The sequence below is a fragment of the Schistocerca piceifrons genome, chromosome 4 (assembly GCF_021461385.2).
Source record: "Schistocerca piceifrons isolate TAMUIC-IGC-003096 chromosome 4, iqSchPice1.1, whole genome shotgun sequence".
NCBI classification, from domain to species: Eukaryota; Metazoa; Arthropoda; class Insecta; order Orthoptera; family Acrididae; genus Schistocerca; species Schistocerca piceifrons.
In genome coordinates, this window is record NC_060141.1 from 221,055,824 (window position 1) to 221,074,634 (window position 18,811).

Below are 18,811 nucleotides of genomic sequence, written 5' to 3' on the forward strand. Positions count from 1 at the left end.
TGATAACCGTGACAAAATCCAAATGGGCATTCCACAGATAGGTACACTCATACGACAGCTGTTACCATGCCAATGCAACAGATAAAAAAAAGTTCTACAAACAGTATTGTTTACTGATTGGCCTTAAGACTATTTCTCTCCTTATGTATGTTTAGTAAATTAATCATTCTCTAACGTTTAAATGAACTTGTGTGTAATGGACTTCACTGTTATCAGCATTCTTGCATTCAAATATTATATTGTCAAAACAGTTACTACTCATTACTAGAACAAATTACATACATGATACATTCTCAGTTGTAACATATTAAAAGTCTGAAATGCTATTTTGTGCATGCTTCATTTTGCGTCATCTCAAAACTTCTGCATGCCAGGTTTCAGTTTGATGTAATAAGTAAATTAGTAAATTTCTTCAAGAAAATAAGAACGCTTGGTTTAAAAATCTTTTTTCTTTGTACATCTCAGATAAAAGTTCGTTAATCCGTTCCGTAGATATAGGTTGCTGTTACCAACTGACCAACATTATTTCAACAGAGTGAATAATATGAATCTTCTGACTGATGGTCAAGTGCTAACATTTTCTTTCATTTCATTTGTTTAATAAATAACATAGGATAGAATTTATATGAGTCTTTGATCACATTTTGTAACATTTTGCACAGAGATCTACCAATATTTTCTGATCGTGTTGCACTGCGCCTATTTATGTTTATACTCTTCCCTTAGGTCTTTTCTTGACTGAACTGAAGATATCATAATTAACCAAAACTACTAATGAAATGAAAAATATTTCCTGTCAGAGACTGGGAAAAAAATCTATAAATTCAAACACTGGCTCCACACTTCATCATGAACATGTCACAGTTCAGCTTAAGATACTTTTACAAAGTGGATGGATCTTCTCAGAGGCGCTTGCGATCAGCTAAAAGAGTGTGTTTTTTGACATCGCAGATGTCGACCTCAGGTGAAACAGACAACAGTATATTGTTACAGTTCCCATCAACTGCAAACGAAACAAAGAAAAACATATTGACATAAATACATTGATGTAGCAATATCATTATTACATTAAATACTAAAACCTGATGTCTGTCTGTCATCATTCAGATGAAAAAGACATCAGTGTCAGCAACACTAATTTGTGAAGCTACAGCAGATTGTTTTTCACTTTCGGTGAAGGGTAATCTAAGAGTCTGGAGGCCTTTCCCTTCACCTCATGTAGTGATAGTTTACTGCTTGTTTAAAGCATAAAGCAGGTTATCAACTGTTCATTTTCACCTTTTCAGGGCAGTCAAATATGTGACATAAAAGTCTGGGATAGACCATGGCTGAAAGATCGGCAGATAGATAAAATCTCATGTTCACCTGGGTCTATTCAACGGAGAAAGAGGGTATGTATTGTATAGAACATGTGTCTATTATTTCACCTCGATTGGAGACTTTGGTACAGTTGAGAAAAATGATGGTTCTAAATATAATTCATATAAATTTTAGTGCTGCAGTACCTTTGCCTACATTCTGTTATAAATTTAAGTAACGGTTAAGTTATGTGATTTTTTCTTAGTCGTGGAGCTTTTCAGAATTTAATTAACATGTCTGTTTTTGTTGTGCAGTCTGAACATTCTGATACAGAGCCGCACAGAATGTTGGTTGGTGCCCCAGGGAATATAGATGTGGACAATTCTGAAGTGAAAAGTGCAACAGCTTTTGCTGTATCAGAGCTGGACAAAGAGTCTAATTCACAGTTCAAGAGAAAACCAGTGAAAGTATTGGATGCAAAAGCACAAGTAAGAGTGACAAGGATTCCTTCATCTCAAAGTCTTAGTAATTGGTGGTAGGTCATGATGAAACTGAACTAACTGATAAAGCAGAGTTTTTCAAATGCAACTGTCACCCTACTCCTCTCATACTACTACTCCTACCACCACCACCACCACCACCACCACCACTGCTGCTGTTGCTGCTCTCCTTCTTCTGTTGTTAATCCTAAAACACCAGAGGTTGAAGTGGAAGAAATGGTTGTTTTAACTGCAAATTGAATCATTGATTGCGCTCAGCAAGGATTAGGTTACAAATTTGAGTGATATAAATCAGTAACAGAACTGTGATTTTTCTTCCCTTTGATTAAATCTAATCCCAGAGTCTCTTCCAAAAGGGATAAGGAATAAATATTATGTATAGTGGAAACATATGTAGTTGATTTCTAAGAATTATTTTGTAAATCAGTAATATTCAGTTATTTATTTGTTTTCAAATTATTTTGAATGTCACAAAAACTTACCCTGTCTGTCACTGTAGATAAACCCGTAAGTAGCAACTTCATTTCGTTAGTTAGCTCCATGTTTCATATGTCATATTCATAGAAAATTATATAGTGTGGAACATGTCAGTTGAGCAAAAAATTTCATAAATTTGTAACTGAGTCCTTATTTGTACTAAGATTTCCTCTGTGACAGGGTCATACAGATTTGCGGGCACTTTGTGCCCCACGTGAGACAATGAAGGGGGAGAAGAAAAGTTCACATCATTTGTTTTACATATATTCATTGCATTTAGCAGATATAATTAGAAAAATGTACGCTCACATGCAGCTCTTATTGCAGCAACTGCATTGTTGCAAAAGTGTGCAAATTTCAAAATAAAGTGCCATGAAACAAGTTACTATTGCGAATTGGGGTCACACTGTCCCAATGCCAGCTAGACTGGCGTGTGGGTCAAAGGATCGAAGTTCTACAAGGGCCAGCCCTCTCCTTCCTGAGAGAGGGGAGGGTGGGGGTTGGGGTGAGCAAATTTGCAAGAATAAACGGTGAAGGGTGGTCCACCACCATATCAGTGGCTGGTTGCATGTGGCCCATGGGCCATGGTCTGTGCATCCCTGCTCTATGATACAGAAAGAATTATTCAAGAGAGACAAATTTAATCTATATTAGAAAACAATAGATTTTATTTCCATTATCAGACTGACAAGAGTTCTATAAGTGTGCATTTCACTCTTTTCTATGCCACGAGTTATAGGTGGAGTTACAGTGGAGGTCAGACTTGCTCTGCGCATGTGCATCGTGTTCTCCAGTAGCCAGTGAGCATTCAGCAGTATTCTGAGTGCCCTGGTGTGTATGTTGTAACCAATGCCATTAAACATGATAGTGGTGAGTTATTTAGTGAATTTTTATTCCATTTATTGCGAATTGTCGTGGCTGACAGTGGTGGCAAGTGACATATTCTACATATGCGAGCAGGAGACATAATATGCAGGATACACACTTTCTTCATGCATAGAGCATGTGTATACATGTAACGCAGGTGTCTCTTGGAATCGGCAACAGTGCAATCCTTATTCATGGCTCGACTTGCACAAACTGCCATCATTCATGAAATGGACTATAACCACTATAGTATTGTATCTGTGAATGTCTCTCTTAGTCTCAAACTGCAGTGGATTGTTAAAAACTTATTTCCACTGTGATTAAATTTATTGTGAGACTGTGGTTATTGTTCCCGATTGCTTAAACAGATGCCTAAAAGATGTAAACTCACTAACGAAATACAGTGCTAGTAAAAATGATTCATTCATTTTAAAAGCTCTGTACTGTACAACGTATTACATGTACAAACATGAATGATGCATGAATGGAGCTGTTGATCACATGTTTGCATTTTGCTCTCTGCAGTTGTTACATGAGTGTTGTTCCAGTCACACAGCACAGCACATCCAAGTGGTAGTCAAATTCATTCCATACCTTGTCTAGCAACATCCTGTCAATGATAACTCCAGCAGTATTGATGAATTCACTGAGCTGTTTCAGTGGTCTTGGTAGGGGGGTACATAAACATGGTTCATAACATGCCCGCAAAGGAAAAAGTCACAACGTGTTTGGTCAGGCAACCCGGAGGGCCAAGGGAATAGCGCCACATCATCTTCACCACCATTCCCAATCCAGTGATGTGAAAGTTCATCATTTAGCTAGCGATGAGCATCAGTGTTCCGATGGAGAGGTGGCCTGTCTTGTTGGAAGATGAAATTCTCGGACTTGGCAGTCAGTTGTGGAAGCAACAAGAAGTGTGACATATCAAGGTAAGAGATACCTGTTACTGTCTTCTCTCAGAAGAAAAATGGCTCATACAATTCTGTCCATGAAACTACACAGAAAACATTAATCTTCAGTGAATCTCATTCAGGTGCCACAATTTTGTGAGGATTTTCAGTGCCCCACATTCACATTGTGGTGATTTACCTTCATAGGTAAGTGGGAGATTCCCTTCATTAATGAATATGCGCTTGGAGGTGAAATGTTCATCCTTAAGCTCCTCCTGCCTTATGATGCAAAATTGAAGCTGCCTGCATAATCTTCCAATTTAAATTGTTGCTCTAGCTCCAGACAGTAGTGTCTGAAATGTAACTGCTGTCATAAAATCTTCCACATCATTTGCTGCTGTATTCCAAATTCGTGACTTGTGCAGAGCATTGGTTTTTCTGGACTGGGCATAAAAATTTCCATCACCATCTCCAAGGGTGTATCTGGCATACTTGGTTGACCAGTACTTTCCCATTTACAGAGAGAATCAGTGTCTCTAATTGTTGATATTCACACACAGTGCTCTGTTTACATGGTGGTTCTTTTTCATAATTCCTTCTGAATCCATGCTGCATTGTTGTAACAGATAAACATCTTTGCATATTCCAACACACAACTCTTTTCTTGCTTTATTGCTGTTTTGTCAAGGCACTACATCTGTAAAGCCAACTGATGGGCACAATGCAAATTTGATGAGTTTACACTTCTATTTCTGCATCCATCATGTTTGTACATACGAGGGTTGGAACTTAAATAGTGGCAACTATTTATTCACAACTGATACAAAAGAGTTACTTGTTTGCACCTGTTACTGTCCTTCAAAGTAGTCACCAGCATTGTCTGGAACCCATTGCCAGTGATGTGGAAAGCCTAGTATACCATTAGCAGAGCCTGTACTGTTGATGATGTGAATGGAGCAGTCTACTGCCTGTCGAATCTCTGGAACAGTTCTGAAGCGAATGGCGTGAAATGGTTCCTTCATCTTCGGAATCAAATCAGTCACAAGGACTTAAGTCTGGGGAGTATGGTGGATGGTACAGTACTTCCCAGTCCCATCAACCGAATAGAGCAGCCACAGCTTGTGCTGTATGCGCCCACGCATTGTCATGTAAAACGATGGGTGGGTTGCGCAGATAGTGTCGCTGCTTCTTTCGCAAAGCTGGACGCAGGTGATGCTCCAAAAACAAACAGTAATACTGTGCATTGACAGTCTGCCGCGGAGGAACGTAATGCATTAGGATAATACCATCAGAGTCATACACGAGAATCACCATAACTTTCACCATACTGGGGCTCTGATGCACTTTTGACTTTTGCGGCGACCCATAATGGTGCCATTCATTGGATTGGCGTTTCAGTTTTGGCTCGTACAATGTGTCCCACGTCTCATCCAGTGTTGCGATACGGCGTAAGAAAGCCTCTCCTTCGCACTCATAGTGCTCCAAGTGCATCTGAGCAGTGTTATAACGCATCCATTTCTGCATTTCCATCAAGTCTTGCGGAACTCATCGCGATGCAGTTTTTAGCATGCCCAGGCATTCCTTCAGGATGCAAAGCACAGTCGTATATGCTAATCACTTGGTGTCGATCACTGTCCACTAATGCAGCAACAGCATGCACTTCTTCTTCAGAGATGCTAGGACGACCTGCCTGACACATGTCTGCCACAGTTTACTGACCTTTCTTGAAGGCTTTTACCCAATGCCGATTCCCTGCATGCCTCTTGAAGACCTTGATGACACTGTCATGCTGTACGACCTCTGGCACATTCAATCTTGATCCAACTCCATTGTTCCTGTTTCGAAACCATAGTGACGCTGTTACGTTAGACCACTGACTGACAAGTGACTGTGTTTCCCTCGATAGCACGCATGCTGGTGACATGGGACGGGTGAGTCCATTTGTTTGGAGGTGAGGTAGGTATGTCAACAACGTGTGCTATCAGCGACAGTTGTAGATTCCATTGCATAGTGTCTCCACAGCAATGTTGCCACTATTTAAGTTCCAACCTACGTATAATACTTTGGAAAATATAGAACTCAACAAACAAATGAATCATTTATAGTAGCACTGTATTAGTCACTGTCTTAAAAGAGCACACTGATCACCTGGAGTGCTGTAGATAGTGGAAAAAGTACCAGTCAGTAATGTGGTTCCCTGCCAATTACGTAAAACATGGCAGTGAAATGCTGTGTGTATGCCAGTCACTTGCAAGTAATCAGTCCAGTGAACTGTGTTGATGTGAAGACACGGCAGAATGCCAGAAAGGAGCTGTAATGTCCATTGCCACACAAGAAATTGCTCAATTTATTTGTGTATCAAAGTAAACTGTCCAGTGTGTTTGCAAGGAATAGTATACCACTCAGAACTATGTAACACAGTGTAAGAACATTGGTCCTTAAAAGAGCTTAACTGACAGGAACGACAGACAAGTGCCATGCCTTGTCAAAATTGACAGGAATTTCTGCTGTCAGTGAATGCTGCTCCATCTCTGCTAGCTTCATTTTTGAGTGTACATTTTAATGGGAGTGCATGCAAAGGCCATTTCAGCTACAGTATCTTACAAAAGGCCATTGCTTACAGCAGCACATAAAGTTGCACATCTTCAGTGGGCCAAACTATACAGAAAGTGGACTGTAGCTGATTGGAGGCATGCAGTGTAGTACAAGAAGCTGTGATTCTGCCTGTTTTAAATGCTGCAAGGTATCAAATGCACCAATGGGTCTGAGAGATATTTGTCCCTCAGTGTGTAAGGAGAATAGTCAGGCTGGAAGTGGTTCTTTGACGTTAAGAGGGTGTTTTTCGTACCATGATTTGAGCGCAGTCATTCAAATTACTGTGAACATGAACGGGATGTTTATTTCAACATTCTCAGTGACCGAGTGTCTCCATTTTTTCTACAACTTTATGATGAGTGTAGGGGAGGAGGACACACCCGTCTTTGAAGATGACAACATCCTGTACACGGAGCACTGGTTTGACAAACACTGAGGCATCCTAATTTACCTTGGCTGGCTCACTAAATCACTCAATCTTAATCCCATAGAAAAAGGCTCGGACTGTTTGGAACCACAGGTGAAATATAGCAGTTAACATCTCCACAATTTCATAGCTCTGTAGGACCAGATCATCAATGAGTGGCTTCAGCTGGATGGATATGGGATACCAGAAGAAACTTGTGGGCTCTCTTCCTCATTGAAATGAACCTACTGTCAACATTAGAAGTAGCATCACACAGTATTAGTGTGATGTCTCCTGGAGATGACTAATTTTTTGTCCAATGATCTTACATGTGTGAACCCCACATGAATCCAATTATATTATTCTGTACAATGAATGCTTTTTGCCTAATTGAGGAATTAACCATAATATTATCCTTTGGGACACCAGTGAATGATACCATATAAAATGAATAAAGTTACTGATTACTATATCTTTAAATTGGCAATTATTCTTATGGTAAAAGTAACTGAACCTAAGTGTCCTAGGAGGTATACTATTCATTTTCCTCAATATTAAGCTTGCTGCTGCATACACGCCAGCCAAAGACAGCTACATCTTCATGCAACTCGTTTTTTATCGTGCACTTGCTTCTTCAGACACTCATACACATATGTTGGTCAGCAGTAATCAAAATCATGTTTTGGTCTACTTTTATCGTGACACTGCATAGAATTTTTATTACAGGAAACCATAGTTAGAGCCTGCAGAGCACTAAAAGAGCAACACTGAACAATTTCCAATGTTGTTCTGTTTTTGCTTCACTTTAAATATTCCAGTTGTCCATGTTGTAAAAGCCTATGACACAATTGTTGTCTGCAAGACATTTTAAATCTTTGCATACATCAGTGCACAGTGTTAAGCATTCTCATTCAGCTGTCCAGTTATGAAGTGGAAAACCAAACCTGAAAGACCTGATACATTAACAGATACAATGTGGCACAGCTGATGCTGAAACCATAGATCAGGCCTGGAGAAACAACACACTGTGAACAAATGCACAGACCATACTCATGCGCAGGGTATGAGGGCAGAGAGGAGAGGAGGGGAGAGGGAGGAGGAGAGGACACTGCTAGACCAGGTCCATCACCGTATCAGCCTGCTGGATAAACTTCCCAGTCTTGCCAAGTGCCTGCAACATGAACTATTCACATAAGGTTTTTGCTTTACATTTGGTATTCAGTGTCATGTGTGACCAGTCCAAAATACAGAAATCTGGAGAAGTGACGTGACTGAGTGCAATGTGGAATTTCTTTACTTTAACATTCTATTTGTGAAGTCCATTCAAAGTGCTAAAATGTGACTGTACTATTATGTGCTGGAAGAAACATTCATTGGAACCCCATTACCACATGACTCCAGAAGATGAAGTGATACAGTTGTCTCCTGATGAGGTTATGACATTCGTAGTGATGAGCAGAAAAGAGAGCAGGTATCTCAGTGATCTTTAGTGGATTCTGTTCAGTTACGTCTGTTTTAGTTGATGTAATTCCTTAAAGTTCTCAAAGCAAGGGGGGAAAAGAATTTAGTTACATATACAGTTAACAAGACTGGTGCTTTCAAACAAAAATTAAACTTGAGAAGAAAATCAACTTCATATTTGTGATACCGTGAAGAGTTAGCTGGAACTCCAGGCAGCCATTTGTGGAGCAAACACAACTGTCTACAATTTGGTAATTTAAACTCTTGTAACGGAATACTTGGTGTTTGATTGGTGGTGATGAGAGTTCCATTGGTTTGTTTGCCACCCCAAACTGAGAACAAACTTTCGCCAATCCTATAATAATAAATGTTTGTTCAGTCAGTTGATAATGTTAATGTGGAAAAATACAACAAAATACCTCTGTCAATCAAAATTGTTTAAAATTCCACAAAAAGTGCTCTTTACCATTCCTGCACATACAATCAACAACCAACACACATTAAAAACTACCCAGAAACCACCTAAGTTCCATTATGTTATATTCAGGTACTAATTTCTTTGCAACAGGTGATGAAAATATAAAATAGGTTGGTTACTTATAGTAAGTTGCTGGTCATGAATTTCCAAAATTGGTAATTATTAACTCTATGTTACCAATATCATGAAAAACATTTATTTGGTTATAAATACGTGTCTGAAAAAATTAAAATAATATGAGAAACTTACACTGTTACATTAATTGACACTATTTTTTGTATAATACCAAGTATCATAAAAAGGAAGAGCTGCTTAATTGTCATTGTCAGCAATCATTTACATTTGTGAACTTTTGTAAATATTTAACATCCTAAATTTGATGACACTAGTCAGTGTTCTAAAGTTAAATTTATTCCACTGTACTTTCTAATAAAAACCACATCAGATCACAAACCTATTCTTCACAAACATTCCATCCAAGTTCCAACCACCAACTCCCACTTCATTGTGTAAACTCCTCTTGAAACTGTCTAATCCTACTGAGCTCTCAGCAGTCAAGAACGAATAGTTTTTACTTCATTGTCTGGAGCTGCCCTCCAGGAACAAAACCTTGAGTCATCTGTGCACTGTGCAAATATCTTATTCTGTTTCACCTGTCCCTTTATTTTCTGGACAGTCACACTCTGTGTCACTTGTAGGACTACTCAATTCGATAGCTTGTCTCTGTTTACACTTCTCAGTAGTCTATTCCAGATTTCTCCCTGACACTTCAAGTAAAGTCACTTGTGTTAGACATTTTTATACAGTCTGTGAAGTACCACTTCCAGGTAGACTTCACACAAATAGCCACTCAAAAAATTAATATGCTTAATTACATACCCAGCTGTAAGATTAGCAGCGTCCCAGTTGCATGATAGGTAAATACAAATGAAACCATTACAAGAAAAAAATTACATTTGTCTCTAGATAAATTGACAGCTCCCTTGGCAGTTGTTTCTGCAATAGATAACTCACACAAAATGACTTTCCTATTATTAGTTTTTCACTATTGGTCTGTACATGATGATACACAGTACCATACCGTACAGAAAAATGCAATTTTTCAGGGGGCCATATGTAGGGTTCTATTGATCACAGAGATAAGAGCTCAAGTATTTTGTAAAGCCCTTGGTGTAGCGACCATTTGTATATGTATCGCAAGAACAGGCATACTGTAGCTATTTTTAACAGTACAGGGTCAAAATTTAAATAATGCACCCTTCGTACAACCAAGACAAATGGAGCAAATCTGTTGCTTCATTTACATTAGCTATGGTGTAGGGTAGGCCTGAGGCAGCTAATGAAATAATCATTTACTCATGGGCAGTTCCCGAGGAAACACAGAAAAACCATGACACGATCAATGCCTTCTCTGCGCAATAGCAATGGATATACTATTGGTGGCAGTGCTGCTAAAGCAGCCTTCTAAAATTCTTTTACCAAAGAAAACAAAGTAAATATTCCAGAATTCAATCAGGAACAGCCGCCAACATGAGTAATTTAAAAGTAGATATCCTTGGAGTAGTGAAGCAACTTAAATCACTCAGTAGAAGCAAGCTTACTGGTTCACACTGGATGCCAGTTAGGTTCCTTTCAGAGTATGCTGATGCAATAGCCCCATACTTAACAACCATACACAACAGCTCACTCGACAAACGATCCATACCCAAAGACTGCAAAGTTGCACATGTCACTCCAACATTCAAGAAAGGCAGTAGGAGTAAACTACTAAATTACAGGCCCATATCATTAACGTCAACATGCTGCAGGATTTCAGAACATATATTGAGTTCAAACATATTGAATTACCTTGAAGAATACGGTCCACTGACGCACAGTCGACACGAATTTAGAAAACGTCTTTCTTGTGCAACACAACTAGCTCTTTCTTTGCTCACACGAAGTGTGGAGTGCTATTGTCGAGGAGTACGAAATTGATTCTATATTTATAGATTTCCAGAAGGCTTTTGACACTGTACCTCACAAGCGGCTTGTAATCAAGTTATGTGCTTATGGAATATCATCTCAGTTATGCAACTGGATTCTTGATTTCCTGTCAGAGAGGTTACAGTTTGTAATAACTGACAGAAAGTCATCAAGTAAAACAGAAGTGTTTCTGGCATTCCCCAAGGTAATGTTATAGGTCCTCTGCTTTTCGTTATCTATATAAACAATTTGGAGACAATCTGAGCAGCTGTCTTAGTCATTAGAAGAGCAAAACAGATTGCAAAATGATTTAGAAAAGATATCCATGAACCATGGACCTTGCCGTTGGTGGGGAGGCTTGCGTGCCTCAAAGATACAAATAGCCGTACCGTAGGTGCAACCACAACGGAGGGGTATCTGTTGAGAGGCCAGGCAAACATGTGGTTCCTGAAGAGGGGCAGCAGTCTTTTCAGTAGTTGCAGGGGCAACAGTCTGGATGATTGACTGATCTGGCCTTGTAACATAACCAAAGCGGGCTTGCCGTTCTGGTAGCGTGAACACCTGAAAGCAAGGGGAAACTACAGCCGGTAATTTTTCCCGAAGGCATGCAGATTTACTGTGTGGTTAAATGTTCTGGCGTCGTCATGGGTAAAATATTCCGGAGGTAAAATAGTCCCCCATTCGGATCTCCGGGTGGGAACTATTCAAGAGGACGTCGTTATCAGGAGAAAGAAAACTGGCATTCTACGGATCGGAGTGTGGAATGTCAGATCCATTAATCGGGCAGGTAAATTAGAAAATTTAAAAAGGGAAATGGATAAGTTAAAGTTAGATATAGTGGGAATTAGTGAAGCTCGGTGGCAGGAGGAACAAGACTTTTGGTCAGGTGAATACATGTTTATAAATAAAAAATCAAATAGGGGTAATGCAGGAGTAGGTTTAATAATGAATAAAAAAAATAGGAGTTCAGGTAAGCTACTACAAACAGCATAGTGAACGCATTATTGTGGCCAAGATAGACACAAAGCCCATGCCTACTACAGCAGTACAAGTTTATATGCTAACTAGCTCTGCAGATGACGAAGAAATTGATTAAATGTATGATGAGATAAAAGAAATTATTCAGGTAGTGAACGGAGTCAAAAATTTAATAGTCGTGGGTGACTGGAATTCGATGGTAGGAAAAGGGAGAGGAGGAAACAAAGTAGGTGAATATGGATTGGGGCTAAGAAATGAAAGAGGAAGCCACCTGGTAGAATTTTGCACAGACCATAACTTAATCATAGGTAACATTTGGTTCAAGAATCGTGAAAGAAGGTTGTATACATGGAAGAAGCCTGGAGATACTAGAAGGTTTCAGATAGATTATATAATGATAAGACAGAGATTTAGGAACCAGGTTTTAAATTGTAAGACATTGCCAGGGGCAGATGCGGACTCTGACCACAATCTGTTGGTTATGAACTGTAGATTATAACTGAAGAAACTGCAAAAAGGTGGGAATTTAAGGAGATGGGACCTGGATAAACTGACTAAACCAGTGGTTGTACAGAGTTTCAGGGAGAGCACAAGGGAACAATTGACAGGAACGGGGGAAAGAAATACAGTAGAAGAAGAATGGGTAGCTTTGAGGGATGAAATAGTGAAGGCAGCAGAGGATCAAGTAGGTAAAAAGACGAGGGCTAGTAGAAATCCTTGGGTAACAGAAGAGATAATGAATTTAATTGATGAAAGGAGAAAATACAAAACTGCAGTAAATGAAGCAGCCAAAAATGAATACAAATGTCTCAGAAATGAGATTGACAGGAAGTGCAAAATGGCTAAGCAAGGATGGCTAGAGGACAAATGTAAGGATGTAGAGGCACATATCACTAGGGGTAAGATAGATACTGCCTACAGGAAAATTAAAGAGACCTTTGGAGAAAAGAGAACCACTTGTATGATGAATACCAAGAGCTCAGATGGAAACCCAGTTCTAAGCAAAGAAGGGAAAGCAGAAAGGTGGAAGGAGTATATAGAGGGTCTATATAAGGGCAATGTACTTGAGGACAATATTATGGAAATGGAAGAGGATGTAGATGAAGATGAAATAGGAGATATGATACTGCGTGAAGAGCTTGACAGAGCACTGAAAGACCTGAGTCGAAACAAGGCCCCAGGAGTAGAAGGGAAACCCAGTCCTGACAAAACTCTACCATGTGGTGAGCAAGATGTATGAGACAGAGGAAATTCCCTCAGACTTCAAGAAGAATATAATAATTCCAATCCTAAAGAAAGCTGGTGCTGACAGATGTGAAAATTACCGAACTATCAATTTGGATTCCATAGAAATGTTGGAACACGTGAGGCAATACTGAAACTTATCTTAGAAGATAGATTGAAGATTAAGGAAAGGCATACCTACGTTTCTAGCATTTGTAGACTTAGCGAAAGCATTTGACAACGTTGACTGGAATACTCTCTTTCAAGTTCTGAAGGTGGCAGGGGTAAAATACAGGGAGCGAAAGGCTATTTACAATTTGTACAGAAACCAGATGGCAGTTATAAGTGTCGAGGGACATGAAAGGGAAGCAGTGGTTGGGAAGGGAGTGAGACAGGGGTGTAGCCTCTCCCTAATGCTGTTCAATCTGTATATTGAGCAAGCAGTAAAGGAAACAAAAGAATAGTTCAGAGTAGGTATTAAAATCCATGGAGAAGAAATAAAAACTTTGAGGTTTGCCGATGACATTGTAATTCTGTCAGAGGCAGCGAAGGACTCGGAAGAGCGGTTGAATGGAATGGACAGTGTCTTGAAAGGAGGGTATAAGATGAACATCAACAAAAGCAAAATGAGGATAATGGAATGTAGTCGAATTAAATCTGGTGATGCTGAGGGTAATAGATTAGGAAATGAGACGCTTAAAGAAGTGAATGAGTTTTGCTATTTGCAGAGCAAAATAACTGATGATGGTCGAAGTAGACAGGATATAAAATGTAGACTGGCAATGGCAAGGAAAGCATTTCTGAAGAAGAAAAATTTGTGAACATCGAGTATAAATTTAAATGTCAGGAAGTCATTCCTCAAAGTATTTGTATGGAGTGTAGCCACGTATGGAAGTGAAACATGGACGAAAAATAGTTTCGACAAGAAGAGAATAGAAGCTTTTGAAATGTGGTGCTACAGAAGAATGCTGATGATTAGATTGGTAGATCACATAACTAATGAGGAGATATTGAATAGAATTGGGGAGAAGAGGAGTTTGTGGCACAACTTGGTTAGAAGATGGGATCGATTGGTAGGACATGTTCTGAGGCATCAAGGGATCACCTATTTAGTATTGGAGGGCATCGTGGAGGGTAGCAGTGGGAGCCAGAGAGCGAGAGGAGGTATTGATTGTCAGTGAGAGACACTGGCAGTAAAAGAGAAGGAGAGGTGTATGGAGACAAGCAATGGGAGCAAAAGAGAGAGGATACAGTGGACATTCCACGCTCCGATCCGTAGAACGCCAGTTTTCTTTCTCCTGATAACGACATCCTCTTGAGTAGTCCCCGCCCGGAGATCCGAATGGGGGACTATTTTACCTCCGGAATATTTTACCCAAGAGGACGCCATCATCATGTAATCATACAGTAAAGCTGCATGCCCTCGGGAAAAATTACGGCTGTAGTTTCCCCTTGCTTTCAGCCATTCGCAGTACCAGCACATCAAGGCCCCCCATGAACCATGGACCTTGCCGTTGGTGGGGAGGCTTGCGTGCCTCAGCGATACAGATAGCCGTACCGTAGGTGCAACCACAACGGAGGGGTATCTGTTGAGAGGCCAGACAAACGTGTGGTTCCTGAAGAGGGGCAGCAGCCTTTTCAGTAGTTGCGAGGGCAACAGTCTGGATGATTGACTGATCTGGCCTTGTAACAATAACCAAAACGGCCTTGATGTGCTGGTACTGCGAACGGCTGAAAGCAAGGGGAAACTACAGCCGTAATTTTTCCCGAGGGCATGCAGCTTTACTGTATGATTACATGATGATGGCGTCCTCTTGGGTAAAATATTCCGGAGGTAAAATAGTCCCCCATTCGGATCTCCGGGCGGGGACTACTCAAGAGGATGTCGTTATCAGGAGAAAGAAAACTGGCGTTCTACGGATCGGAGCGTGGAATGTCAGATCCCTTAATCGGGCAGGTAGGTTAGAAAATTTAAAAAGGGAAATGGATAGGTTGAAGTTAGATATAGTGGGAATTAGTGAAGTTCGGTGGCAGGAGGAACAAGACTTCTGGTCAGGTGACTACAGGGTTATAAACACAAAATCAAATAGGGGTAATGCAGGAGTAGGTTTAATAATGAATAGGAAAATAGGAATGCGGGTAAGCTACTACAAACAGCATAGTGAACGCATTATTGTGGCCAAGATAGATACGAAGCCCACGCCTACTACAGTAGTACAAGTTTATATGCCAACTAGCTCTGCAGATGACGAAGAAATTGAAGAAATGTATGATGAAATAAAAGAAATTAATCAGATTGTGAAAGGAGACGAAAATTTAATAGTCATGGGTGACTGGAATTCGAGTGTAGGAAAAGGGAGAGAAGGAAACATAGTAGGTGAATATGGATTGGGGGACAGAAATGAAAGAGGAAGCCGCCTGGTCGAATTTTGCACAGAGCACAACATAATCATAACTAACACTTGGTTTAAGAATCATGAAAGAAGGTTGGATACATGGAAGAACCCTGGAGATACTAAAAGGTATCAGATAGATTATATAATGGTAAGACAGAGATTTAGGAACCAGGTTTTAAATTGTAAGACATTTCCAGGGGCAGATGTGGACTCTGACCACAATCTATTGGTTATGACCTGTAGATTAAAACTGAAGAAACTGCAAAAAGGTGGGAATTTAAGGAGATGGGACCTGGATAAACTAAAAGAACCAGAGGTTGTACAGAGATTCAGGGAGAGCATAAGGGAGCAATTGACAGGAATGGGGGAAATAAGTACAGTAGAAGAAGAATGGGTAGCTTTGAGGGATGAAGTAGTAAAGGCAGCAGAGGATCAAGTAGGTAAAAAGACGAGGGCTAGTAGAAATCCTTGGGTAACAGAAGAAATATTGAATTTAATTGATGAAAGGTGAAAATATAAAAATGCAGTAAGTGAAACAGGCAAAAAGGAATACAAATGTCTCAAAAATGAGATCGACAGGAAGTGCAAAATGGCTAAGCAGGGATGGCTAGAGGACAAATGTAAGGATGTAGAGGCCTATCTCACTAGGGGTAAGATAGATACCGCCTACAGGAAAATTAAAGAGACCTTTGGAGATAAGAGAACGACTTGTATGAATATCACGAGCTCAGATGGAAACCCAGTTCTAAGCAAAGAAGGGAAAGCAGAAAGGTGGAAGGAGTATATAGAGGGTCTATACAAGGGCGATGTACTTGAGGACAATATTATGGAAATAGAAGAGGATGTAGATGAAGATGAAATGGGAGATATGATACTGCGTGAAGAGTTTGACAGAGCACTGAAAGACCTGAGTCGAAACAAGGCCCCCGGAGTAGACAATATTCCATTGGAACTACTGACGGCCGTGGGAGAGCCAATCCTGACAAAACTCTACCATCTGGTGAGCAAGATGTATGAAACAGGCGAAATACCCTCAGACTTCAAGAAGAATATAATAATTCCAATCCCAAAGAAAGCAGGTGTTGACAGATGTGAAAATTACCGAACTATCAGCTTAATAAGTCACAGCTGCAAAATACTAACACGAATTCTTTACAGACGAATGGAAAAACTAGTAGAAGCCAACCTCGGGGAAGATCAGTTTGGATTCCGTAGAAACACTGGAACACGTGAGGCAATACTGACCTTACGACTTATCTTAGAAGAAAGATTAAGGAAAGGCAAACCTACGTTTCTAGCATTTGTAGACTTAGAGAAAGCTTTTGACAATGTTGACTGGAATACTCTCTTTCAAATTCTAAAGGTGGCAGGGGTAAAATACAGGCAGTGAAAGGCTATTTACAATTTGTACAGAAACCAGATGGCAGTTATAAGAGTCGAGGGACATAAAAGGGAAGCAGTGGTTTTGAAGGGAGTAAGACAGGGTTGTAGCCTCTCCCCGATGTTGTTCAATCTGTATATTGAGCAAGCAGTAAAGGAAACAAAAGAAAAATTCGGAGTAGGTATTAAAATCATGGAGAAGAAATAAAAACTTTGAGGTTCGCCGATGACATTGTAATTCTGTCAGAGACAGCAAAGGACTTGGAAGAGCAGTTGAATGGAATGGACAGTGTCTTGAAAGGAGGATATAAGATGAACATCAGCAAAAGCAAAACAAGGATAATGGAGTGTAGTCTAATTAATTCGGGTGATGCTGAGGGAATTAGATTAGGAAATGAGGCACTTAAAGTAGTAAAGGAGTTTTGCTATTTGGGGAGCAAAATAACTGATGATGGTCGAAGTAGAGAGGATATAAAATGTAGGCTGGCAATGGCAAGGAAAGCGTTTCTGAAGAAGAGAAATTTGTTAACATCCAGTATAGATTTAAGTGTCAGGAAGTCATTTCTGAAAGTATTCGTATGGAGTGTAGCCATGTATGGAAGTGAAACATGGACGATAAATAGTTTGGACAAGAAGAGAATAGAAGCTTTCGAAATGTGGTGCTACAGAAGAATGCTGAAGATTAGATGGGTAGATCACATAACTAATGAGGAAGTATTGAATAGGATTGGGGAGAAGAGAAGTTTGTGGCACAACTTGACCAGAAGAAGGGATCGGTTGGTAGGACATGTTCTGAGGCATCAAGGGATCACCAATTTAGTATTGGAGGGCGGCGTGGAGGGTAAAAATCGTAGAGGGAGACCAAGAGATGAATACACTAAGCAGATTCAGAAGGATGTAGGTTGCAGTAGGTACTGGGAGATGAAAAAGCTTGCACAGGATAGAGTAGCATGGAGAGCTGCATCAAACCAGTCTCAGGACTGAAGACAACAACAACAGTGGAAATGAAAAATACAGATGAGTGGAGACCACACGTAGGCTGAGGGGTTCTGGCCACTCACAGACTGAAATTTAAAACGTGGGCATAGGAGAAAAAAATAGTTGGACTCGCCAGAATTTTTGAACTGCTGAGGTATGGTGGAGACAGTGTCAGTGGGAAAGAGAGAGAAAAGCAGATAGTGGGATATACTGGAAATTAACGTGAAGAAAAGACAGTGGGAGAGAGACATATATAGACAGTGTCAGTGAGGGGGAGCTGCTAAGTATGACGGCTTAAGTACAAAGAGACTGAGTAAAAGGATGTTGAATATTCTGTGTTCAAAGAGCATGAACATGATCACCAAAACTTTTGGTGAGGAAGACAGAATGAGGATTGAGACAGCTGGTTCCACAGTTTTCTATAAGTCTTTTAAAGAGGAACACATTCACCTTTTTTGTGTTTTGATAGGAGAGTTTCTCTGCTGGTCCCAAAATTACTGACCATAGGCAGAAAAAAGTATAGGTTACTGAATTCACAAAGAAAGCTGATCCCAATACTACATAACTCACACAGATGTATTCATAATAAACTTCAAAAAGTTATATTGTCAGGTACAAGTTATAGCAACATAAGATTAGTTATTCAACACAGTATTTTGGGTATCAGACGTGTTGCCATCGTCAGGTACCGTAACGTACTGACCTCCTGGGGATGCACAGCAAAGTTATATCCCCCTCCCCACAAGCCGTACTCTACATGGTCCACACCTGAGGGCTTGCGTTGGCATGAAGATGAATTGTATCAGCTTCTGTGGCTGGTGACACAGAGGAGGGCAATCCGGTTAATGTAGCATAGGTGTAGTTACTCTGTCTGGCCTAGCCGCCAGAATGTTGTTTGTTGAATATCTTCTAACTTG

At 40.1% G+C, this 18,811-nt stretch overlaps 1 protein-coding gene across 2 annotated transcripts in view; it reads left to right on the forward strand.

The window, feature by feature from the left end:
• The window catches only part of LOC124794718, a 229,240-nt gene that overhangs the window by 124,954 nt on the left and 85,475 nt on the right, over positions 1-18,811 (forward strand). For both annotated transcript variants that reach the window (XM_047258303.1, XM_047258302.1), the window contains exons 13-14: positions 1,287-1,391; positions 1,614-1,787. In XM_047258303.1, the coding sequence (XP_047114259.1) occupies positions 1,287-1,391; positions 1,614-1,787 (279 nt within the window). The remainder of the gene's footprint in view (positions 1-1,286; positions 1,392-1,613; positions 1,788-18,811) is intronic.